Here is a 27,389-nt window from a genome sequence, read left to right as displayed (position 1 = left end):
GCGTATATCTATTGTAAATGATCTAGGTGTTCTTCTTGATCTGAAACTGAGTTTCAAAATGCATATTTCATCTATTGCGAACAAAGCGTTGGGTGTACTTGGATTTGTTAAAAGATGGGCTAAAGAGTTCGATGATCCGTACCTCACTAAGATTCTTTACAATCGCTGGTCCATCCAATACTCGAGTATTGCTCATGCCTTTGGTGCCCTGTTTCCCAAAATCATATAAAGCGTCTTGAGTCAGTTCAAAAGCAATTTTTGATATTCGCATTACGTGGCCTTAACTGGGACTCAAGTCTCCACCTTCCACCATACAGAAATAGACTTCTTCTTATTAGCTTACCCACTCTGGAAAACCGGAGAATATTACTGGGGGTATTGTTCATCCATAATCTCATTATCGGAGAAATTGATTCTGTTGACCTTCTCAGCCGATTGTTTTTTGCAGTTCCTCCTAGGGTTTCCAGACACTACGTTCCTTTTTATTTACCCCTTTGTCGTCGAAACTTTGCTAAAAATAATCCTCTGCTTATCTGGTGCTCGCGCTACAATGACTTGTATAGCTGTGTAAGTCTTGAATGTACTTTTGCCACTATACGTGATGCAATACTCGCCTATCTAAACTAAGAGATACAAGCTAATTTATTTTTTAAAATCTGAAATTATTATTTCTTCCGTAGAAAACAGGCACGATATCGTATAAGGATGGATTGGATACATCGGTAATTCAACCAGTTCGCGCGTCCCCCCTACTGGTCATCCCGCTCCTTTATGAGCACGTCGCGTCAGCCCCCTTATGGGCACCAAGCTCGTTTCTGAGCACCTCGCTTAAGCTCCCTTCTGAGCTCTTCACGATGACTCGCCACTGGGGACACTTATATTAATCCTTAATAACATTACTTTATGTATAATAGAAATTGTAATCCCTATAATTATATACAATTTACTTAAAATTTTTAGCAGTCGACCGCTTTGTTTTCGAGTCGACTATAATTTTAAATAAATAAATAAATATCGTTTTATAACCTCATCATCTTCTGTATTCGCATCATGTGATTGTGCATCCTTAAAATCTTCGCACGATTCTTCATCGGTCACCGGATCAGACTTTTCAATTTCCAATGGTACATTAAGTTGCGTTTCTGCATTTGTATCATCTTTGTGAGGAATAACTGCTTCGTTATTAACTTCGCGAATAATAATGTCTCTCGAAATTGCATTTTTCCTTTCATACGGAAACCAAATTCGATACCCTTTACAATGCTCCTCGTATCCAACAAATACACCTTTCTTCGACTTTGCATTTAATTTTCGCCGTTTCTCCTGTGGAATGTGCACAAATGCATCAGAACCAAAAACTCGAAGATGCAGAATGTCTGGTGGATGGCCGAACCATAGGTCGTACGGTGTCATTTGTTCAGTTTTGGTTTTGCATGATCGGTTAAGAGTTTATGTAACGTTTTGGACTGCTTCGCCCCAGAATTTAAGACTTAAACCTTTCGCATGTATCACTGACCTTGCCGCTTCTATGATAGTTCACATATCTCTTTCTGCTGTACCATTGTGCTCTGGAGTATACGGTCTAGACTTTCGAGTTCAGCCGCAAACACTGTGATTTATGAATTTGACAGACTTTAACACTTTTTTCAGACTTCAACATTTACTGAACGAATTACGTATAGTTTCAAAAGCTCCTTCTGTTGGGGTTTTGGGAAATCGAGTAATACCGCCTGAGACGCAATCGCAATTATGTCATTATTAAGGACTAAAAAAAATATCAAATATTTATTTTCGAGAAGCTTTTGGCGAGGCGACCCTCTGCAGCGGTTTTCAAGATTAAGGATTTCTCTGTTTGGTATTTTCGGTTTTATATGCTATTGCTGTATTATCAATATCGTCGCGGCTTCAAATGATAGCAACAGTGCGAGTAGAATTAATAGGAACATTATAACAAAGAGTTCTTCAATAAGCTCAAATGATACTACTCAGATGGAGTTCCAGTTTTCACCTCGAGATATTGTTGCTCAATTTAATCTGCCTAAATTACAACAGGAGGGTAGTAACTTTGATATTAGTTCCGTGGATGGCAGTTTTTCGACAAATGCAACAAGCTCTTCAAATACTCGCAACCGCTCTGCGACTAACATATTAAGTACACCCGAGTACAAAAATTATTTTACTCATTTAGCATACGATTCCAAAAATAATGTTTTTTATGCCGGTGCAACTAACAAGATTTTGAAGTTGAATGGAAATCTGCGTGTTTTGTCCCAAGCTTTAACAGGACCTAAATATGATTCGCCACATTGTCATGCAAGCGGTTGTCCTGTAGATGTCGAAACATCTTTACGTAATAACCATAATAAAATCCTCATTATTCATTATGCACAAGGTTTGGGAATCCTAATAGTTTGCGGCAGTTTACGTCAAGGTGAGTTGTGCTTTTTTACTTTTCTATGATTTTTGTTAATTTTTATTTATAGGTGCATGTGACATGTATAATCTTACCAATTTTCCGGAAGCGCCGCAATTTATAGATACCCCTTTAGCAGCTAACGACGAATTTGCGTCCACTTATGCGTTCGTAGGCCCAGCAAAATATTCTTGGAAAGACGAAGATATTCTATATGTTGGAACAACATTCACGAATGTTGGGGACTATAGGCATGACGTGCCTGCTATTTCATCAAGACGCTTAAATGATTTACATTATGTCGAATTTTCGATACAGCAATCTATAATTAATATCGATGTAAAATATCGGGATAATTTCCTTGTCAATTATGTTTATGGATTTAACTCTTCGGAATACGCGTATTTCGTTCTAGTGCAGAAGAGATCACATTTAGCAGATGAAGCTGGTTACGTGACACGTTTGGCGCGTATATGTGTTGCGGATCCAAATTACGATACTTATACTGAGGTAACAATTCAGTGCCTTGCAACTAAGGATAATATTGACTATAATATATTACGCGACGCAAAGATTACACCTGCTGGCCAAAAATTAGCTCAGGAAATGGGCATTAAGCGGGATGATTCTGTTTTAGTTGCGGCGTTTTCTCCATCCAAAGAAATTAGTGATCAAGCAGAAGCTAAATCGGCAGTTTGCATATATAGTCTGAAGCACATTGAGGAGGTATTTAATGAGAATATACACATGTGCTTTAATGGCACTATTAAAGATCGTAATTTGGGCTATGTATCTGGAGCTATTGACGACGGGCACTGTCCAGTTGCTGGTGTAAGTAATTTAATGGGAGCGCGTCATTATTCTGTATTACAAAATTCCGTAAATTGCAAACAAATTCTGCTTTTTCAAAATTCTGCATGTTTAATTCTGGAAGTCAAAATTTCGGAATCATGGCATGGCGTAGCCGGTGTTGGATCGGCTAAGGGTTATTTTTTTAAAGTGTGGCCGAAGGCCGCCTACGCAGAAGGGTATACTACGGACATCACCGCGCCACGGTTATACCACACACCCGGACTTGGCATGGAGTAGCCCAGGGTTATTTTTTATAAGCGTGGCCGAAGGCCGCCTATGCAGAAAGGTGTTCTACGCAGAATTACCATCCATGGCGCACTTTTTCAAAATAATTACATGACCTCTTTAACATTGTTAACATTATATTTTAATACAGAATTTTGTAATACAGAATTTTAAAAAGCAGAATTTTGTTTTTAGAATTTTATACACACAGAATTTCGACAACAACCCTAATTTAATTATTTCATTGCTATTAATAACCTTTTCTTTTAAACATTTTCAGGCCATAGGAAATATTCAAGATTTTTGTACAGTGGGTTTAAAAATTAGTGGATATTCGGTAATTACATCACAGGCATTGTTTCACTTTGATAATGTTAGTATTTCATCAATCACTGCAACGACTACTGGGCCTCATTCATTGGTTTTTTTGGGAACTGAATCTGGCACAATTAAAAAAGTACTAATATCTGGTCCAAATGCAGGCGAATACGATGAGATAATTGTTGACCCAGGCAGCCAAATCCTCCAAGATACAATGATGTCTTCTAATAAGGAATTCTTATACGTGTTATCAAAACAAAAGGTAAGTACACTTCTAAAAATAAATCTGGGGCTTTCAGGCATAACCGAAAAGTCGACAAAACTAGTCTTAAAGTTTTTAAAATGGTTGTCAAAAATTAAAAACTTGTCTTTTTATTTTATAATATCATTTTCTGCTCTGCAAAAGTTGAAATATTAAAAAAAAATTTTACCGGTAAAATGGGCTCGGAAAAATGGAGTGTTTTGTTTGTGAAATGCCAGAAACAAATATAAAAAAGGTATAAAACTCGATAGTATTTTATTTTCTGAAAACTCTGGTTTTCCGGATTATTTCCAAAGCTTTTAAATATTTAGTTGCAGAAATTAGGCTAGGTTTTTGGGTGCGAATTTAACCTAGTTATTTTCAATTTTCCGGAAGATGATTGTTAATTTTTAAGTTTGTATGAAAATTTTAGAAGAAAACAACCTTAACATATTCAGGGACTTTGTAACCATTAACGTATGAAAGAAGTTTTTTTGGTTGCTTCCGAGCTCGTTGTTATTTTCATTTACTCAGTTGTTGTTTTGTAGCAGGGCCTTCCTCAATCCAATATGTGCAACCACTCACTATCTATCATCAATGCCTTTTGACGGGAGTCCGAGGAAACTTACAGTTTCAAAAAGTTTGGACCAGAAAAGTAAGGGTGTTCAGGAGTTGCTGGTTTGTGTAATGTTGGGACACATTGCAAGCGGGACATACATTGGGGATGTCGGGGTTGTTTCTGGATAAATAAGAGTTTAACCTATTACAGGATCCAGATCGAAGATGAGCTAGAGAGACGCAGTCTCCCTGGCGAGGTTGGCATAGTAATCCGTCGCTTTCTTATGGATGTCTCTGAGGGCTTTACCATGCTTTCTTTATACCGCTGAACTTGCAAGTGCCGGATTTCTTTATAGTGCATACCGAGATAACTTTCTGCTAGGTGGGGCGTTTTCAATCAGATGTCTGTTGGATATTTATCAGAAACTGTTTTTTCAGTATATAATTTCTCTCCTTTGTAGTGAGAATTCTTGCCCGCTGTGTAGGTAATGTGATGCGGTCATAAGAAGACGGTCCGTGGCGGTTCTTAGCACGGTGTTTTGACAAGCCTGCAGTTTCCTTCAGCGTGTTTCTTTTATTCCCGGCGGCCATATAGAGGACGCGTAGCATACAAACGGCCCCAAGTCCAACCGGCAATACAATTGAGAATTTTGTTGCGGATTTGGACTTTAGGAACTAATAATTTGAATGTCAGACAGCCGGTACCGTAATGCCATCGATGTGGATGTCCAATTTGGTTGACATTTGCTTTGTGTATGTTGTAGTTAATGTAACCGAGGGCTTGGTCGTTGGCAGTGTCACATTTTGCGAGGTGAGAAAACTGGAAAAACTAGGGAGATATGTAGTTGTTTGTTTTTTTTTTTAGCATAGCTCATATCGTTGTTGTTGTAGCAGTGCATCCCCAATCCAGTAGGTGCGACCGCTTAATAATATCCCCGCAGGTTAGGGGGTTAGAATATACCCACGGTAGGTATGCCTGTCGTAAGAGGCGACTAAAATACCAGATTCAAAGGGTTGCGTAGCGCAATATTTTCAGGTTGCCAGCGCAATATATAGCTTCTCCAAACCCAATCGCCAACCTCACCTTAGAGCGGCGAATCCCGTTTCACTAACGAGGTTCTGGCGAACCCCAAGCTCCTCATGGAACTTGGGGGTGGGGAGGGAGGGATGGCCTGAAGGTTTAATGTGGCCATATAAATCGTTACCGAGGTGGTCGGGCTAGCACCTTAATGGAGCTGTGTTACCGGAGCGTACCGGATCTGTATCCGACAAAGGACCATCACATATATAACACTCCCCAAAGCCTTCAGGGAGCAACCATATCGCTACAACAACAACAACCACTTACTAATTGTCATCAATGTCCTCAAACGGTAGTCCGAGGAAACTTGAAGTTTCAATAGAGTTGTACTAGAGAGATAACGATGTTAGAGGCATTGGTTTATGTGGCGGCATATCACAAGCGAGATATACATACATTAGGTATATCGGGTTGATTCTGGTTAAGGGAGAGTTTAACCTATGGCATTATCGAATTTGAGCCAAAGTAACGCGCGTCGCCCTTGAATACTTCCCATGGCAGTCGGTTCTATGTACCGTAGCGACTCTGGATTTTCCCGACCAAGGGCTGTAATTTCAGTGTAACCTCGGTTGAAAATAAAGAGCAAAAAAAAATATATGATAGTTATTGATGAAAGAATTTGTTATTTTTACGCTTTTAATATAGTAGCAGAGTTCGCCGGTCGTTGGAATTTATCTTGATGTTGCTAAACTAACTTATAAACTCAATGTATATTGGAACGATTTTCCGTCATCCCTTTTCAAATTTGGTTTCGCGACAAATCGGTTTCGGCGTTGTGCCATCATGAGTGCGAATTTCGTTCCGATCTGTTGTTGTCGTTTGTCTTGCATTTATAGTTCGTTGGCACATAATCAGGTAATGTCAAAATGGATGTTTGTGTTTGTGTATGTGCTGTATGCATTTAGAACCAACGGTGGTTTTTACAGATGTTGTTGTTGTAGCGATAAAATCCGAAGGCCTTGGGGAGTGTTATCGATGTTCATGGTCCCTTGTCGGATGCAGATCCGGTACGTTCCGGTACCAAGCACGACCATCTCGGGAACAATTTGTTATGACCACATGCGACCTTCTTGGCCATAACGCCCTCCCACCCCCTAGATCCATGAGGAGTTCGGGGTCGCCAGAGCCTCGGCTGTTAATAAAACGGGATTCGCCACGGATAGGTGAGGTTAGCAATTGGGTTTGGAGAAGCTATATATTGCGCTGGCAACCTGAAAGGGTTGCACTACACAACCCCTTGAATGTGGTATTTTAGTCGCCTCTTACGACAGGCATACCTACCACGGGTATATTCTAACCCTCTAACCCGCTGGGGGTTTTTACTGATCGAATTGTGTGACTGACTGAGGCAGGTAGAAATCAGTATTCTATTCGTTTAACCATCTTTGTGTGTTTGTCGCTTTAGTGCGTTTATTGTTTTGTGTTTATTATTATTTTTTTTGTTTTGTGTTTCTCTGTTGTACCTGTGTGATTACTTTGTTACTTGTAAACAAGTTTTAAAGGTTCAGATATAATGCCTGCCTCTTCACTTATTAATCTACCGTCGAATGTTTTATATTTGTAGATTTCCATGTTTTCGATTTCATTCAGGCGTTGATCTTTTGCTTGTATGTGAAGGACATTGGCTGTCTTATTGATGTTTCCTGGGGAACATTCACTTTCAACCATGTCATTCGCGAAGTTGGACACTGGTATGATGTTTGGATTCCGTGTTTTTTTTTTATAATCCGATGTATTTTCTGCATCTCATTCTTATTTGCTGTACTGTTCGTCCCACGTACCTGTGTTGGCATCCGCAGGTTAGCCTTTATGCGCCTTGGCTGCTAAACAGGTTCTCTGAGTTAGTTCTTAGTTTTCGCCCTAAGTTGGGACTTCTTCTCTCTTTTCTTCTTCGCTGATTTTGGTTTTCGTGGTACTCCCCCTTTTTTTAAAGTTGGGGCTTTGTGCTGCCCTCGTCGTCCTTTCGGCCCCTCGTGTAGGAGGGTGTGATGCGCCAGACCGAAAATTTTGCACGACCCTCGGGAGTCGCAATCACCCGTTGTATGTGTGAGGGCTAAGCAATTGTAACAATAACCCTGTGCCCTGGCCACTGTTGCACGCTGGGGTGGCCGCATCGCCTTAAAAGCCGGGCAGGTCCGCAGCGCGTGGTAGCGGTGGCAGAGCCGACACTGAAGGCAGTTGTCGGTCTCTGCCGTGGGAGCCAGTGAACATGCTGGTCGAGATGCCATGATGGTGTCGTCCTGAAAGTACAAGAGCAGACAGAGAAACGAGAAGTAGTTGGATACAGTGGATGATAAACGGAAATTTAATTATACAGGGGAAACCTATATAAGTTAGAGCGCTGTGCTCAAAGAGTGCTCCATTGGAAGGAAGCACAATTTAACTAAGGGGCGCATGACAAGCCCATTTTGGGTGCGAACCTCTACAACCCGAGCATGGTTGTCAGGGCCGAGGCGAACGTTCTCGATTCGTCCCAGACGCCACTCGGTGGGTGGGAGCGAATCTTCTTTAATTACGACGAGGTCGCCTGGTTGAGGATTTCGCTGTCGCGTTTGCCATTTATAGCGCTTCTGAAGGTTCTTCAGATAATCCTCTTTCCAGCGTCGACTGAATTGGTGATGAAGCGATTTGAGTTTTTCCCATTGATTTATCCAGGAGAGGTCTTCCGCGTTTGGCTCAGGAATGGATAATAGCGGTGCACATCGAAGGAAGTGACCCGGAGTGAGCGCTGTGAAGTCAGCTGGGTCCTGGGATAGTGAGGTTAGAGGCCTCGAATTGAGAACTGCTTCAATACGCACCAACAGCGTCGTGAATTCTTCGAATTTAAACTTGTGGGATGCAGCGGTTTTTTTGAAGTGGGGTTTAAAACTTTTTACTGCGGATTCCCACAAGCCGCCCATATGAGGGGCGCTGGGTGGAATATACTGCCAGTTTATTCCCTGGGGGCATATTTCTGCTCAATGTCCGCAGAGCATTCGTTAAGAAATTTAACGAAGTCGCGTTCGAGTGCGCGCTGAGCGCCAATGAACGTTTTACCATTGTCGCTCATCATTTTTGAGGGATAACCTCGTCTGCCAACGAATCGGGCGAATGCTGCTCGAAAGGCTTCAGTAGTAAGGTCCGAGCGTAGCTCGAGGTGTACTGCCTTTGTGGAAAAACAGACGAATACAGCCACGTACCCTTTTATGATAGTGGTCGACCTCAGAACCGATGCTTTTATTTGGAATGGCCCTGCAAAGTCTACTCCTGTTGTGGAAAAGGGGAGTGAGAAATTGCAGCGCTCAGGTGGTAGAGCTGCCATTATTTGTGTGCGCGTTTTCTGTTTGAAAAGCGTGCAAGATTTGCATTGAAAAATGCATTTCTTTATAAGAGGCTTTATTTTTGGTACGTAGTACTCTTGCCTCACCATTTGGAGTGTAGTGCCATAGTAAATTGCATTAAAATAAATTGTAGATGGCAACCCTCTTTAGAAATGTGCAAGATGCAACCATACATCAGATGCACTTGGCATCACTAAAATTGTTAGAGTCGAGCAACTCGGAGAGTTTCTGATTGGCTGAAACTGCCGTTGCTCGACGCCATGATTTATTTCGACGCCATCATTAATTTCGTTGCTAAGCAACGTAAAGAAAAACTGCCGAGCTACAGAGTTGCGTTAGCGGCAGTTTTCAGTTTAAAGTAAACCGGCCAGCGCACAAGGCGTGAAAACTAAATTCGGAAAGAAAAGTGATAGTAAAGAAAATATAATTAAAAGAACATTATAAAAAAATGTAAAGAATAACTAAAAGTGTTTAAATAAAGTTTTATACAAAAGAAACCAAGTTTATAATTGAAGTGCTAGAACTGAGTTTAAATAAAAGAAAAACTATAGATAAAAAGTTAAACAATTTCATTTTATTTATTGCGGAAAAAGGAGAAGAAACTAAGACAGAGAAAGTTTTAAACGAAGTGCGGCATTAGAGCGTGTAGCAGTGCACAGAACCCCTTTTTGTCGGATCCATAAAATGGATCCTCAATATGGAGACCCTGGACCGAAGCCCTGTAAAAACGGGTTGTGGCCGAAAGGAGGCAAGCCTCCCAACAGGCGTGGGAATTAAAGGAAAAAAAACAAAAACGCACTTAAAAATAAAACAAAAAAAAAATTAATTACATATTACATATACATACAAAGAAGTTACAAAAATTCATAAAATCAAAAAAAAATATCACAAAAAAAGTTTAAAACCAAAAAAAATTTACAAAAAAAAAATATAAAACATTAAAAACCATTAAAAAAAAATATAAAAATTTGAAAAATCCAAAAAAAACTACAAAATTTACAAAAACCCTTCAAAAAATTTAAAAACATTGAAAAATCTACAAAAAAAATACAAGTTTAAAAATTCTAAATAAATATAAAATCAAAAATAGCATAAAAAGTTCAAAATCAAAAAATTACAAAAAAAAGTACAAAAGATTAAAAACCATTACAAAAAAATTTTAAAAATTTGAAAAAATCTACAAAAAAAAGTATAATATTTAAAATCATTACAAAATATATAAAACTGAGGAAAATTTAAAATCATTAAAAACCAAAAAAAATATATAATAATTAACAAAAAACCTACAATTTGAAGTTGCACAAGAAAAACACTTTTTACGAAATCAACAGAATTATGGCAGTGGTGGTGGATTTTTTTGGCCGTGGCTAGTCGATGAAAAAGAGTGAAGACTTTTGAGAATACATCTAATAAAATACTTAACTAAAGACAGAGATAATAAGAAAATGCAAACTGTAATAATATTAAAATTTAAACGGCAGCAGAAATAATACAAAAACGAAAAAAAGGAGAAAAAACTTTAAAAACTAAAATTTTGAATAAAAAAGCTAAACTGTACCAAAATTTTTGTGAAACGGCACTAGCCACGCCACCTATAACGGCAGTAGCCACGCCACCACCATAACGGAGTAACTTTGCGGAAAAAGGGTAAAGCCATCAAGCAGCAGCAGAGCAGCGAGCGCAGCAGCAAAACTCCGAGCGCAGCAGCAGAGCGACAAGCAGCGGTACAGTAAGCGGTACTCGGTATGGCGCACAGTGTGCGAAAATAACGTATCATTTATATTTTTATAAGACATAAGTTTCATACTTTCATATTAACTTTTTTCAATCCAATACATTACTAAAATGTAAATACATTTCATATTATTCAACTTTTCAAAATTACTACCTATATATATATATATATATATATAAAAAGAAGAAAAAAAAACAAAAAAAAAATATAATATATAAAATATACATAAATATACATATGTATATGCGTAAAACCAGTTAAAAACCAATAATTACAATTTTTCTTTAACGCGGTGCGTCCGTGTATAAACATGACATACAATTTTTAATCCCGGTGCGTCCGAGGATAATTATATTACAATTTTGAAAAGATGCGGTGCGCCCGTATCTATAAAAATAAAACCATACAATTTTGATAAAAGCGGTGCGTCCGTTTCAACCCTTATATAAAATTATTTGCCATTCTCCAATTTTTGCATTTAAATAATAAAAAAGGTTCAATTAAAAAGTATAATTTTACCATACATTTCAAATTCGAAATTCCAACTTTCTGCAATAAGTATTCGCTAACCAACTGTATTATAAAATCTAAAAGCTTTCAAAAAAATACATGCTTTCACAAATTCCTTATATTTTCATAAATTTCCTTTAAAAATACTTTCATAATTTTCTTTTGAGCTCAACTCAACTCGTTCAAATTTAATTTCCTTTTAATTCAATTTCTATTCAATCTTCATAAACAAATTCCACATATCTTGCAACAAAAAATTTTAATATTTTGTCTATTCGTTTCAACACGTATGGACCTAAGAAACGGGAAGGTAGTTTCTAAAAATTCCCATCCGAGTTCAAGTTCCAAAGATTCAGAGCAAGATTTAGATTCCAAAAACTCAGAGCAAGATACAAATTCCAATAATTCAGATTCTGACTCATCTTCAAGTGCATCGTCAACTGATACCTTAACAAGTGAACATAATTATAAATTATCCCTGAGTGGAGACTTTTTAGGATTTGCTGATCAGCCTGTAATTCCAAATTCTAGTTTTTCTATTCTAACTCCGGTTCTTAACGTTACAACCATGGCCACAATCGAGGAGAAAAAATCGTTTATTAATACTTGTGCTTCGATTATGCGAGACTACTACAGTGGAGACCCGTTAGCACTTGGCTCGTTTATAAATAAAGTTTAATTAATGGAAGTATTCTCTAACGAAAACTTAACTCCTACTTTTATTGCATTTTTAAAATCCAAGCTCGAAGGCAAAGCTCGCGAAGTCCTACCAACGCATATAGAATCAGTCAACCAAATTAAAGAAGCGCTATGTAGTGAAATTAGGCCAGACAACTCGAAAGTTGTCGCGGGAAAAATTGCAGCCTTAAGAGTAACCAATAACAATTTTTCAGAATTTTCAAAGCAGGTAGAAGAGCTTTCTGACTCGTTACAGCGCTGTCTAATCATTGAAGGTATGACGAAGGCAAAAGATTAAATAGTAGGTCAGATATGGTGAAATCAATCCTTGCGTCAACAACCTTCAAAGATTCAAAGGACGTTGTAGCGAAAATGATTTTACAGGAAGTTAAAGAGCGACAGGTGTTAGCGTTTCGTTCACGTCCGATAAGATATAATAATTTCCGTGGGAATTCCAGAGGCAACAGTAATTTCAGATACAACAACAATAGTAATTTTCGATTTAACAATAACGCAAATAGGCAACAGAATAATACAAATTTCCGAAATAACAATTATAACAGAGGCAATAATCGCAATTACAATAGAGGCAATAGCAATTCCAACAATAACAATAATAATCGGTCCGGCAATAACAGAAATTCCAATAATCAGGGTTTAAATTCTGGAAATTCAGCCAATGTTCGTTCTTCAAATGCCGAAGCCCCTCAGGCGCGAACACTGAGGGAGCAGGGGCAATTCGACTAAATACTTCTCAATCAATATATTGTCTAAATTTAAATTTTTCCGATTTCGTCGAAGTCGGTTGTAGCGATTCACATAAAATATGTTCTTTTCTAGTAGATTCACAGGCAGACATTTCATTAATAAAAATTTCCAGTTTGGCAAACGATGTAGAAGTAGACAATAGTAACGTAATAAATATAACAGGCGTAACAACAGACACGGTAACAACACTAGGGACAGTTAATACAAGCATAATCGCATCAAATACTTTTTTCCTCTGACTCTTCATGTTGTCAATGACAACTTTAATATCCCTTCGGACGGTATAATAGGGAAAGACTTTCTAAAAGCGAACAAATGCATAATCAATTATGCTAATGACACAATTACATTCGGAAAAGGGACAGAAAAGGTAAATATTTCAATTTTGCACAGCACTTCAACAAATACTCTCGTAATTCCACCAAGATGCGAAGTTTTTCGTGTTTTTAGTTTGAAAAATTCGACAAGTCCGGTTTTTGTAGACTCTCAGGAACTCTGTAACGGTGTTTTCACAGCAAAATGTATCGTTGATACAAAAAATCCAATAATAAAAGTTATCAACACCACCGACGAGGTCAAGTACGTAAAAGATTTCAATATTCAAACTGAAGACATTAAAAACTTCAATGTCGTATCGCATAAATGATACACCTATCGATTCAAAACGTATAGAAGAGCTTAAATCAATTTTGGCAAAACAAATTCCTTCTTACGCTAAAAAGAAATTACTTGATTTATGTTTGAAATATTCTGATATTTTTGCATTAAAACCCGACTTAATGACGCTTAATAATTTCTACGAACAAAAACTTAGATTAACTGACAAAACCCCTGTCTATATAAAAAATTACCGTTTGCCATACACACAACGCGAACAAATAAATAAACAAGTCGAAAACCTATTACAGAATGATTTAATCGAACCTAGTTTTTCAAATTATAACAGTCCTTTAATTTTGGTACCGAAAAAAGATCCAACAGACAAAAAGTCGTATCGTATGTGCGTAGATTTCAGAGCAGTCAATAAAAAGCTTATAGCCGACAAATTTCCACTAGCACGCGTTGATGACATACTCGACAATCTTGACAGAGCCAAATACTTTTCAACTTTAGACCTTTTTTCTGGTTTCCACCAAATACCCCTTCACACTAAATCTAGAGACGTAACTTCTTTCAGTACAGATCGAGGAGCTTTTCGTTGGAAAGTTTTACCTTTCGGGTTAAATATTGCACCAAACTCTTTTTCTCGTATGATGTCAATAGCATTTTCAGGCATTTCGCCAAATCAGGCTTTTATGTATATTGACGACGTTATCGTCATTGGTTGTAGTAAGACACACCACCTTAAAAATTTAGAAAAAGTTTTCGAAACCTGTAGAAAGTTTAATTTAAAGCTGAATCCGAACAAATGCAATTTCCTTCGTTCCGAAGTAACTTTTCTAGGCCATAAATGTACGTCAAAAGGTTTGCTGCCAGACGATTCAAAAATAGACGCTATTAAAAGGTATACTAAGCCCAAAGACAAAGATGCGGTTAGGCGATTTGTCGCATTTGCAAATTATTACAGGCGATTTATACCGAATTTTGCGTCACTGGCAGCGCCTTTAAACCGTGGCGCTATATTAAGCCAAAAGCATGGTGATAACGATTTACCAATTTGTTTCGCGTCAAAATCTTTTAATAAAGCAGAACAGAAAAAAGCAATTATCGAATTAGAACTTCTAGCAATACATTTCGCTATAAAGCATTTTCGTCCATATGTTTACGGTACAAACTTCACAGTAAAATCAGATCATAGACCACTAGTTTATCTTTTTAACATGAAAGACGCTTCGTCTAAACTTTCTAGAATTCGATTAGAACTGTCAGAATATAAATTTACGATTGAATATATAAAAGGAAAATCTAACGTTGTGGCTGATGCTCTTTCACGCTTTAGTATAGACGAAATGAAAGAATCTACAAAGCATGTTTTAGCAGTCCAAACGCGATTACAAACCAAACAAAAGGAATTACAAAATAAAGACGATAACTTTACTGATACTTTTTGCGAAACGCCTAAAGTACAAGTTTATGACAAATTTTTATACAATTTTTCAAAAAAGATACCGCGAATAAAGTCGACTATACAATTTAATAAGAATAATGAGATCTCTAATATAGAAATTTATGCGCATCTAAAACATAAAAAACTAAATTTACTTAATTTTGTGAATGCTAACGGAAAAACAAATTTAGATGAGTTATTTTCGAGGCTTGAAAAAGCAGCCGGCAGTCACAATATTAAGCAGTTAGAATGGCCAAAAAATTATATATTTTTCAAAGAATTTTCAATTACAAATTTTAAAATCAGCGGTAATAAAATTTTAAAATCATTACACATAATTCTAACAGACCCTGTAGAAACTATAACAAAAACAGAGCAAAAACAAAAACTTATGACCATGAGGACCCTTTGTTAGGCGGTCATTGCGGTACAAAACGATTATATTCCAAATTAAGAACAAAATACTATTGGAAAAATATGACAAGAGACATTGCGAAATTTGTCAAAAATTGCACTAAATGCCTTTTAAATAAAGCAAAACCAAAAACAAAGGAAAATCTTGTTTTGACTCCAACCCCCTGCAAGCAAACCCTTTGACATAGTAATTGTCGATACAATAGGTCCACTTCCGGAATCCAAATATGGTAACAAGTTCGCTGTTACTATGATTTGTGACTTTTCTAAATACCTGGTAACAGTAGCTGTACCAGATAAATCAGCAAAAACCATTGCTTCTGCTATTTTTGAAACCTTTATATTAACATATGGTACAATGAAAGCTATTAGATCCGATTTAGGAACGGAATATAAAAACGAATTATTCTCTGAATTGACAAAACTTGTAAAGATTGATCATGATTTCTCAACAGCCTACCACCACGAAACTGTTGGTACTGTTGAAAGAAACCATAGAGTCAACGAATACTTGCGTGCATATCTAAACGAAACGTATTCAGATTGGGATACATATTTGAAATACTTTACATTTTTACACAATACTACAAGTAGTTCGGTTTTTGATAATAAATTTACTCCGTTTGAATTAATATGTGGCAGAAAAACTACAATGCCACATGAATTGCAAAAAGAGCAAATTGATCCGATCTATAACGTAGAAAATTACGCAAAAGAGCTTAAGTTTAGAATGCAAACTTCGCATAAAATGACAATTAAAATTAACGATAGATTTTTAGTAGAAACAGAACCTAGAAATAAACATAAAAATATATATCAAGGTCCCTACATAGTAAAGAATATTGATGGGCCAAATGTAACAATTTGTGAGATAAGTAAAGAAAACGAAAAAATTGTACACAAAAATCGAGTACAAAGAATTAATTAGTTTAATAGTCTATTACTAATCATCTTCAGATATAAATATATTTTTTAAAAATCCGCCAATGAAGGCTAAAAAATGTAACAAATAAATATACATTTAATTAGGTAGATTTTACAATAAGGAGAAGGAAAAAACCAGTTTACTTCAAACATTAAATCAAATATTTCAAACTAACTTTTATATATTTCACTTTAATCAAAATTTTCTTTTCATTTTTAATCATCTTTTTAGAAGTTGTACTGCGATGAACGAATGAGTCCCGGGTTAGAGCACCCTAATGCTAGCAAACTCCTTCGTTCATAACATTACAACAACATATTAAAGCCTAAAGAAGAATGTGGCAAGATTAATTACTAATCTTGCCAAATTCTTTTCTAACGGGGGATGATATAGTGCCATAGTAAATTGCATTAAAATAAATTGTAGATGGCAACCCTCTTTAGAAACGTGCAAGATGCACTTGGCATCACTAAAATTGTTAGAGTCGAGCAACTCGGAGAGTTTCTGATTGGCTGAAACTGCCGTTGCTCGACGCCATGATTTATTTCATAAATATACATTTAATTAGGTAGATTTTACAATAAGAAGAAGGAAAAAACCGGTTTACTTCAAACATTAAATCAAATTCTTCAAACTAACTTTTATATATTTCACTTTAATCAAAATTTTCTTTTCATTTTTAATCATCTTTTTAGAAGTTGTACTGCGATGAACGAATGAGTCCCGGGTTAGAGCACCCTAATGCTAGCAAACTCCTTCGTTCATAACATTACAACAACATATTAAAGCCTAAAGAAGAATGTGGCAAGATTAATTACTAATCTTACCAAATTCTTCTTTTCTAACGGGGGATGATGTAGTGCCATAGTAAATTGCATTAAAATAAATTGTAGATGGCAACCCTCTTTAGAAACGTGCAAGATGCACTTGGCATCACTAAAATTGTTAGAGTCGAGCAACTCGGAGAGTTTCTGATTGGCTGAAACTGCCGTTGCTCGACGCCATGATTTATTTCGACGCCATCATTAATTTCGTTGCTAAGCAACGTGAAGAAAAACTGCCGAGCTACAGAGTTGCGTTAGCGGCAGTTTTCAGTTTAAAGTAAACCGGCCAGCGCACAAGGCGCGAAAACTAAATTCGGAAAGGAAAGTGATAGTAAAGAAAATATAATTAAAAGAACATTATACAAAAATGTAAAGAATAACTAAAAGTGTTTAAATAAAGTTTTATACAAAAGAAACCAAGTTTATAATTGAAGTGCTAGAACTGAGTTATAAATAAAAGAAAAACTATAGATAAAAAGTTAAACAATTTCGTTTTATTTATTGCGGAAAAAGGAGAAGAAACTAAGACAGAGAAAGTTTTAAACGAAGTGCGGCATTAGAGCGTGTAGCAGTGCACAGAACCCCTTTTTGTCGGATCCATAAAATGGATCCTCAATAGGAGCATTAACCGCATTTCTGCATGAAGAAGCAGGCGGTGTAAAATCTCCAGATACAACTGGCAGAGCCTTGAATCCGGAGGAAGGATTACTGGATGCTTCTCGTTTTATTGCATTGTAGAATGTTCCAATCTCCCACTGATACGTAGGAGCCCGTATCTATCCAGAAATGGGTCGAGAGCCAGAAGGGAACTATTTTTGCTTATTGGCATATTGTTTTGTAAGGCGCTCTTTCCGCCCCGAAATAACGAGATTGTTCCATTACCACAAGCCGCGTTTTCACATATTGCAACTCTTTGTACGTCAGATGGGGATTATGTGTTGTTGCCACCGATTTGGATTTGTTGCAGGCATTGTTCGCAAAGCGGAACACGTATGCAATCACACGGAGAGCTCCAGAGTGTGAGGAGAAACGTTGAAGAATATCGTCCTCTTCCTCGAGTGCGTGACATGCTCCGACCTTGCGTTTCTCGGGTGGAGAAGCGCTACCTGCTTTCGGCTTTGGCCATGCCGAAATGTGGCAAGAAAGCCATTGTGGTCCGTGCCACCAAAGTGAAGAGCCTATAAAATCATGCGGCTTGCAACCACGTGTGCCAGGATCAGCAGGGTTGTCTTGGCTAGATACATGGCGCCATTGCCGATGAAGGAATTTAGCAGTTCCCGAAATGGATCTATACAACGAGCTCTGGCAGTTGTCTACATTTTTTCTTTCTTCTATTCTAATTTAAAAATTTTTTCAATTAAGAAAAAATGTATCATAACAATAATAATGATAAAAAATTATTGTTAGGCCTTGAGCTCTATTCGAAGCCGCGATCTTACAAATCAGTAGGCCGATATAACAACAAAAATTGTTAATACATCCCAGAGCACGGGGAAAAAGTGTCAATAAAATATGACACTATGGCTGCCTTGCCATCAAACAAGTCCAATTTTCACATCCATTCTGCAACAGATGTCGCAGTGTTGTGAATATCAATTGGCACGAACCAGAATAGAAGTAGGATTAATGAATACAAACAAAAAACCGCTGTGATGGCTGAATGGTTATAGCAGCGGCGCCTAAACGTTGCCGATGCAGTTCGCGAAATGGATCTATACAACGAGCTTTGGCAGTTGTCCGAAAATTGCAATTGGAATAGAGATGAAATAGTATGGCTACTAGATAGTGGATGTACCGACCACATTAACACATTAACAGCGATAAATATTATTATGAGTATGTGAAGTTGAAAACCCCTATAAAAGTTAAAGTAGGCGATGGTAGAGTATTGGAAGCAACTAAAGTCGGAAACATAAAAACGATATTTCCAGTTAACGATACACAATCAGAAGTTACACTAATTAATGTGTTTTATGTCAAAAATCTGTTAAGCTACTCTTAAATCACTGACAATCACTTCATCATATCGAAAGGTCGACTATCGAAAATATACAATGGTTATCGAAATATTGTAGCCATCGCTACGAAAGAGGAACGACTATACAAAATAAAAAGTTACATAGCGAAATCAAATGTAGAAAGCTAATACTAAATTAACAACAAAAGAAAAACTGCATCGTACACTTGGACACTTGAACTTTAAGAATTTAGCCTTAATGTGTAAAAGCGAATTTCTAAAAGGACTGCCAAAAAGTAGGTATGTAGGTTTAACTGGCCGGCCCATGAGGACCTCACATAGACTGATTGAGTCCGTAGTGTTACCAGAAGTTTGTTTTAACGACCAAACTGAAAAACCCTATCAAAAACCAGGACCTATGTTATAAAATAACTCCGTCCTCTTGGCCAATACTAGAAGCTTCCTAGGACTTAAGCCACTTGCTGCTTCTAGATCTGACAGCTGTATCACTCCTAATAGCTGGAGTCTTAGCCTGGCAAGTGCAGGGCACGAGCACAGAACGTGCTCGATCGTTTCCTCCTCCAACCCGCACTTCCTACATCTGCTATCACTGACCAAGCCTAATTTAAAGGCATGTGACGCCAGAAGGCAGTGTCCAGTGAGAATAGCCGTCATGAGTCTACAGTCCTCTCTTTTTAATGATAGAAGCAACTGTGTTAGTCTAAGGTTGTAAGACCTACACATAATCTTCGACACTTTACAGTCCCGCGCTTGAACCCACGCCTTTCCCGCTTGGTCGATCATATGCACGTCTCGCCTTCGCTTAATCTCGCCCAATCTAATTGGGACATCTACGGAGCAAGCTTCAAGGTATGCGCCCTTTTTAGCTAGTTCGTCCGCTTTTTCATTCCCATCTATTCCCATATGCCCTGGGACCCAATATAGATGTATGCTTCTCCCTGTCCCGATTCTCTCCAGAGACTGCTTACACTCTAACACGCATTTAGATGCTGTGCTATGCGGGATTATTGCCTTAATTGCTGCTTGACTGTCAATATAAAAGTTAGCACGGTTGCAGCTTAAGCTATTCTCTTCCAGGGTTTCGTTCGGCTTTGGTTACGGCTAATAATTCCGCTTGGAAAACGCTACAGTAATCCGGCAGCCTGTAGGATCTGCTTATTTCCGGATCAGCGCAGTATACCGCAGACCCTACTCCTTCCACTACTTTGGAACCATCGGTGTACACAAGCCGCGAAGCACCGAGCCTGGTTGCGGTCGTTAACGATTTGTTCTTTGCTACCAGGTCTACAGGTGGGATGTGCAGGATGGCATACCGTGCAGCCGTCGGGGTTGTTTTCAGGGCTCCCGTAATGCTAAGCATCGATAGTCTGCATACCCCCTCTAATTTTTTGAGGTATGTTGTTTTTTGTGTGGCTTTCCACCAAACAAGAACTCCATAGTATAGAATTTGGCTTACAATCGCTGTAAAAACCCAATGAGAAAGAGAGAGCGATAGGCCCCACGTACACCTCAGCATTCTAGGATGATTCCTAAATATTTTGTGCAAGGTTTCTCCTGTAAGGTCACCCCTCCTAACTTAGGCCTGGACCAGTTTGGGACCTTGTACCTCTTTATAAACAAGACCATATCCGTCTTCTCCGCATCGACTTTCAACCCGACATTAGATGTCCAGGTATGAATATAAGCGCCCGATCCATCAAAGAACTAATCGTTGGAAGGCACTTTCCACTTATGACAATTGCCACGTCATCTGCGTAAGCCGCAAGTTTTACGGGTCCCTCGTCGAATTGCCTGAGCAGTTGGTTGATGACCAGCGTCCACAGCGGAGGTGATAGCACCCCTCCCTGCGGCGTGCCCCTGTCCACTGATTTCTGCCAAAGAGTACTGAAAAAGAATATATGAAATGGGCCACACGTGCAGAAAATAAAATGTGTAATTTGCCCTTTCATAACGATAGGCACAAGGCCGGAGGCATTGTGGAAATTGTGCATACAGACTTAAACGGGCCGCATAGAACTGCTGGAAATAATGGTGAAAAATATTTCCTGAGCTTCATAGATGACTACAGTAAATTGGCAAAAGTAGTCTGTACACAAGCAAAAGAACAAGGGTACGAATGTATAATGCAGTACGTAAATGAGATACAAAACAGTACAGGAAAAACAATAAAAGAATTGCGTTGCGACAATGGAACTGAATATATAAATAAAAGAGTACATCAGTTTTTGATTGCAAAGGGTATTCGCTTGAAAACTTGCCCACCCTATGTGGACGAGATAAACGACACAGCAGAAAGGTATAACAGATCGATCATGGACACGGCACGATGTCGTTTTACTGAGGCACAAGTCGAACGAAAATATAGGCCAGAAGTGATAAAAGCTGCTGCGTATTTGAAAAGAAAAACACCGTACGAAATAGTTTTCAAAGAAGAACCATCTATTAAAAATCTAAGAATGTATGGTAGCAAAGTTAAGTGAGAATTCCAGAAATAAAGAGAATTTTAAAATGGGACAAAAAGGCTGAGCTCGAAACCTTACTGGGTTATACAGACGTTGGCTATAGAGTACTAGTTGGAAATAAAGTGGTAGTGGCAAGGCATTGTGACGTCATTGAAGAGGGTGTGACTTTGACGACGAGCAAGAAGAAGAAAACGCAGCTCTAAAAAGCATCAAAGGGTATGAAGAATTGAAATCGGAAGGCAACGAGACGTGTGACGAAATAAACTATGATAGCAACGAAAAGAGTGAAGATAGTGAAAACAATGAAGACGAACATAATCAATGGACAACAAAAAGACAAATAAAAGCACCAAAAAGGTTCGGCGAGGAATTTAGATAATATTGCATAGGAGCTAATTTCTGCGATGCAACGGATCCTCTCACCTACCAGGAGGCGGTATCATGCAATGAAGCAGGAAAATGGATAGACGCAATGAACTGGGAAATGGAAAGCTTGAAGGAGAATGACAGTGGGAGCTTGTAGAGAAACCATATGACAAAAACGTTTTAGATGTTAAGTGGGTATACCGAAAAAAACCAAACTGTGAGTATAAAACCAGATTAGTTGCAAAAGGGTTTCAACAAAAAGACGGAGTTGACGATACTTATTCTCCGGTTGCTAAAATGCAAACACTGAAATTATTGTTATCTTATTGTTGTCAAAAGAGTTTAGAAGTCCATCAGATGGGCGTAGAAATAGCTTTTTTAAACGGAAATTTATTCAGAAGTCTATGTAAAACAGCCAATAGGATTTAATGATAAATCTGAAAAGGTATATAAATTAAAAAATCCCTGTATGGATTAAAACAAAGCCCTCGTGCTTGGTATGAATGTGTTAACAAATACCTACAGACCCTCGATTTTCGAAGGTGTAAATATGATTATTCTTTGTTTGTAAAAAATGAAAAACATAATACGTATTTGCTATTATTCGTAGATGACATATTGATTTGTTATGAAGATACGACAGAAATAATGAATATTAAAAACAAGCTTAGAAAGAAATTTAAAATGAAAGATATGGGAAAAGTGAAAACATATATCGGAATTGAATATGAATTCGGTACAAACAATATTATGAAGAAAAGTATATAGAAACTTTAGCGAAACGGTATAATATTGAAAATTCAAAACTGTATAAGACACTCATGGAAGAAATTTTGAAATTGGAACAGTCCAAAAGATGTAAAGTATAGAAACTTAATCGGTGCGCTATTGTATATAAGTTCCGGCACAAGACCAGACATAGCTTATAGTGTAAATTTCTTAAGTAGATACCAAAATTGTTGTAATGAAACACATTTTAAGTACGCCTTGCGAGTATTAAAGTATTTGCATTTAACAAAAATGCCACACTGAAATAATATAAAAATTAAAATGCAGATATAATTGACTGTTATGTAGACGCAGATTTGGCAGATGTTGTAGATAGAAAATCCACCACTGTTTATGTTATAAGATTGTTCGGAAATGCTATTTATTGGAAATCTAAGAAACAAAAATGTGTAACAAAATGCTCAACCTTTGCTGAGTATGTTGCAATATCAGAAGCTGTAACAGAAATTATTCACTTACTTAATAAAACTGAAGATGTGTTTACAAAAGTTTGTAGGCCAATAAAGATATTTGAAGATAATTCAGGAGCAATATCAATTGCAAATTATGGAAATTTTACAAAAAATTCAAAACACTGAAGTTCATTACCATTTTGTAAATGAAAACTTAAAAAATGGAAAAATTGAAATTATTAAAATTGATTCCGAAAATAATGTTGCAGACATTTTCACAAAAGCCTTAGGTAGTGTTAAGTTTGCAAAATTTAAATATATGTTATTAAACTAATTTCATAAAATGTATGGAATATAAATGTAAGGGGCGTGTTGAAATATGTACATTTTTATTCCTACTATATGGCAACGCCATGATATTATATTATATACTTGTATACTTCCGTGGTAAGAAAAACTCCTTCCTTCTTCAGTAAATCGTGTTTGGTGAACACGCGTTTGTTTCACAAGCAGAAACAAAATGAAATACAGATCAAATTGAAATCCAAAATATATAAACTTTAATTAATTATCTTAGCAATGTTCAATAAGATTAAAGTCAAATAAACAGGTTTCTTTATTAAGTTATTTTTTGGCTCCCACGAAATTAAAATGTATGGCTCGTGTTGTCAGGCACGTGAATAGTGCAACCCATCGCTTCTCCCTTCTTCGACCAATTGCAACAAAAAATGGCCCACAATAGTCGACACCGGCGTAAGAAAATGCGCGAACGTATCGTGTGAGGCGATCTGTTGGCAACTGACCCATGAGTGGTGTAACTGGCTTGCATGTTGTTGTTGTAGCGATAAGGACTCTCCCCGAAGGTTTTGGGGAGTGTTATCGATGTTGATGGTCCTTCGCCGGATGCAGATCCGGTACGTTCCGGTACCAAGGCCGACCATCTCGGGAACGATTTGTTATGACCACATACGACCTTCTAGGCCATACCGCCCACCCACCCCCTAAATGCATGAGGAGTTCGGGGTCGCCAGAGCCTCGGTTGTTAATGTAACAGGATTCGCTACGGATAGGTGAGGTTGACAATTCTGTTTGGAGAAGCTATGTATTGCGCTGGCAACCTGAAAAGGTTGCGCTACACAACCCCTCAACCCACACAACCCCAGGTATATTCTAACCCCCTAACCCGCTGGGGTCTAGTCGCCACAATGACTAAATCATCAGCTTCAAAAATATGGTGATGTTTGGCAGAAGTCCGAATGGGTCGTAAATTGACATAGATATGCCTAACCATTCCCGCTTTGTTGGCCTTCGCGTGCCATTCAGAACATTCCGGGCGATTTTGTAAATTTGAAATTGAAATTCAAGAGCATCTTTAGTGGTATTCCAATACATACCAAGCACCTTTTCAGTTTTTGTATTGTGGTCCATTTTGACGAGTTTGTAATGGCAGCATAATAAATACGCTAAATAAAATGTGTCATCCTGTTTCCAATTTGCTGCAACACTGTTGTCTATTGTGAACGGACAACAAGTGTTGAAACAAATTGGAAACAGAGCAGTTCGGCTCGGTAAAAAGGAAGAAAGAAAAGAACTGGCGCCTTAACTACACGCGTTGACAGAAAATGTGAAATTATTAAAAGTAAAAATAAATTAATCAACCTAAAGCTAAGTTACAAAAAGAACCAAGTGTAACTAAAAAGTTTGAATAAAAGACGATACATATGATTTTGAAATATATATTTTTTTTTTCAAAAAAACTGTTATCGACAACGATTTTAGCGGAAATTTTTGGGTCGTACAGGGTATACATATGAAAATTTTTTAGTAGGTCATGAAAAAATCCTTAAAAATCAAAGTCGAAAAAAAGTCAAAAAAATGAAATTTCGCAGGTAAGATTATTATTCTTTTGGGTATGCGTAGTATAACTTTTTTCCTGAGCCCAAATCCTATCAAAAAATCGATGGCGCGATATCGGTTAACTTTCGTCCATACAAATCGACCCACCCTAATGTATATGCATATAATACATACATTGTGGCGAATATATTGCATTTTTAAAACGACGTACATATGCACATACATAGATACATTTTGTGAAAATTTAATACAAAAAAAAAACATAGAACATTTTGCTGTGAAATGGGGCGTCCGACACGTTAAATAATGAATATATATTTTTGATGAAAACGGTGCGTCCGTAAAAACTCTAAAATTAATGTTTTTCTAGTGCAACGGTGCGGCCGGCACGTAAAACAATTGGAATAAATATTAAATTGCAATAAATATATTCCTTTTAAAAGTAATATTGTCTTGCGCCAATTGGAAAAAATAGATCAGTCTTCTCTCTTGTATGGTAGCACACCCGGCACAAAACAAAATTTTTTTTAAAGCCAAAATTTAGATGATGGTTCACGGGGAATACAATCAACTCACTTTCAAGTAATTCTAACAAATTTATGCGAACATTCAATACACAATTGAAATAAAGCGGATTCAATTTGGGTTATAAAATCAGTTCAAATTTCTTTTCCATTCAAATTTGTTCATATTCATAACTCAAACTTGAAACTTTTTCTTAATTCAATCTAGGTTATAAAATCATTTCAACTTTCGTTTTTTATTCAATTTTGTTATATCCATAACTCACACTTTCAGCTTTTTCTTCTGCTAATGTCAGATTTCGAAACAAAGTTCAAAGAATTGAGAGAAAATTTCATTAAAATAAAAAAAACGCGTTTTACATACAGGTCGTTCTTTATCAACAACGCAAGAGAAGTTAGATGAATATAAAAATAATTTAATTGAGGAATATAATAACATTTTGGTAGAGGTAATTGGTCATTTTGAAAACCGAACTAGGCCAATTGCTGTGAATGAAAGTTTATCACGTTGTCGGGAAGAATTAATTAAATGCTTTACAAAACTTAACTGCACAGTTAAGGTACCAATTAACTGTAGCGACTTAGTCCAAGATAACATTTTTATGTCAGACACTGATCGTAAAGAAGAAGAATCCTTCGACGCATACAAAATAAATTCTGAGGAAGAAGAAGAATTCTCCGACCCAGCACAGCCAGAAACATTCGAAAGTCGTATCGGTGAGCAAAGTTGTTCTTTGCCTCATACTGGAAATATTTCATTACAAGAAAACTTCTCCGGTTTCGATAACCCAGTCGGCACATCAAACAATTCTTTAGGGCTTTTAACATCTTTTTCCAATTCCAACCAATTTCGTAGTAATACTCTAGAACCAACAATAATGGCTACCACAGAGCAAAAGAAACATTTTATTGCGATGCGTGCTCCCATATTCAGGGAAAACTATAACGGTGACCCATTAGCGCTAGAATCCTTCATAAATAAAATTGACCTAGTAGAAGGCTGAACAGATACAGATCTTACACCAACTTTTATTTCATTTGTTAAATCGAAGTTCGAAGGGAAAGCAAGATAAGCAATTCCGACAAATATACCATCTATCCAAGAAATTAAAGGTGCGCTTAGAAGTCGAATAAAGCCAGACAATTCAAAAGTCGTTGCAGGAAAAATAGCTTCACTAAAAGTTACCAAAAATAATTTAACCGAATTTGCTAAACGCGTAGAAGAAATGTTTGATGCTTTAGAGCGGTCTCTAATTATTGAGGGCATGTCAAAGGCCAAAGCGCACGAGATGGCAGTCGAACAGTCAGTAAACGTTTGTAGCCTAAATACGCGCTCAGACTTAGTCAAAGCAATTCTGGCATCAACCTCTTTTAGTGACTCAAAAGACGTCGCAGCAAAAATGATAGTCGAGCAAAACAATCAGGTTACAGAAAGACAGGTATTAACATTTCGATCAAGGTTTAACAATCAAAATAATTTTCGCAATAACAATAGAGGCAATAACCACTACAACAACACTAATAGAGACAACAACAATAGCAATTTCAGTATGTTCAATAACAATAATAATTTCAATAGGTACAACAACAATAATAACCGTAGATACAACAATAACAATCCAAATAGGCAAAACAACGAAAATCGAGGCAATGGTAATTCGCGTAACACTAGCAACAGTCAAAATAGGTCAGAAAACATAACCAATACTAACAGCGGAAGCTCAAATGCGCGAAATAATGGAAACGTTCGCTCTTTAAATTTGGCCGCCCCTCAGCAGCGAACACTGAGGGACGAGGAGATAAGCAAATAAATATTAACAATGTTTTTTGTCTGAATTTAAATTACTCGGAATTTTATAGAAATTTATATAACCGGATCTAACAAATTATACACATTTTTACTAGATACACAGGCTGATATTTCTTTGAATAAAATTTCAAGTTTCAATAAGCAAATTCCCATTAACTCTGACGATATAGTTAATATCACTGGCGTGACATCAAACTCTGTGTTCCTACTTTGGGTAAAATAAACATAGACCCACATTTTACTAATAATCCCGTTGAACATGCCTGACATGTAGTAAACGATGACTTCAATATCCCATC

The 27,389-nt window shown here is 37.2% G+C and overlaps 1 protein-coding gene across 1 annotated transcript in view; it reads left to right on the top strand.

Annotated features, from left to right (window-relative positions):
- Positions 1-27,389, top strand: part of LOC137234275 (plexin-B-like) — an 890,794-nt gene that overhangs the window by 178,482 nt on the left and 684,923 nt on the right. Inside the window, exons 2-4 of the mRNA XM_067757887.1 lie at positions 1,651-2,431; positions 2,484-3,244; positions 3,771-4,073. Coding sequence (XP_067613988.1) covers positions 1,750-2,431; positions 2,484-3,244; positions 3,771-4,073 — 1,746 coding nt within the window. The 5' untranslated portion in view covers positions 1,651-1,749. The remainder of the gene's footprint in view (positions 1-1,650; positions 2,432-2,483; positions 3,245-3,770; positions 4,074-27,389) is intronic.

This window comes from Eurosta solidaginis, chromosome X (genome assembly GCF_040869045.1).
Source record: "Eurosta solidaginis isolate ZX-2024a chromosome X, ASM4086904v1, whole genome shotgun sequence".
Taxonomy (NCBI): Eukaryota; Metazoa; Arthropoda; class Insecta; order Diptera; family Tephritidae; genus Eurosta; species Eurosta solidaginis.
Note: the sequence above shows the minus strand (reverse complement) of the source record. Positions and strands in the feature narration are given on the sequence as shown.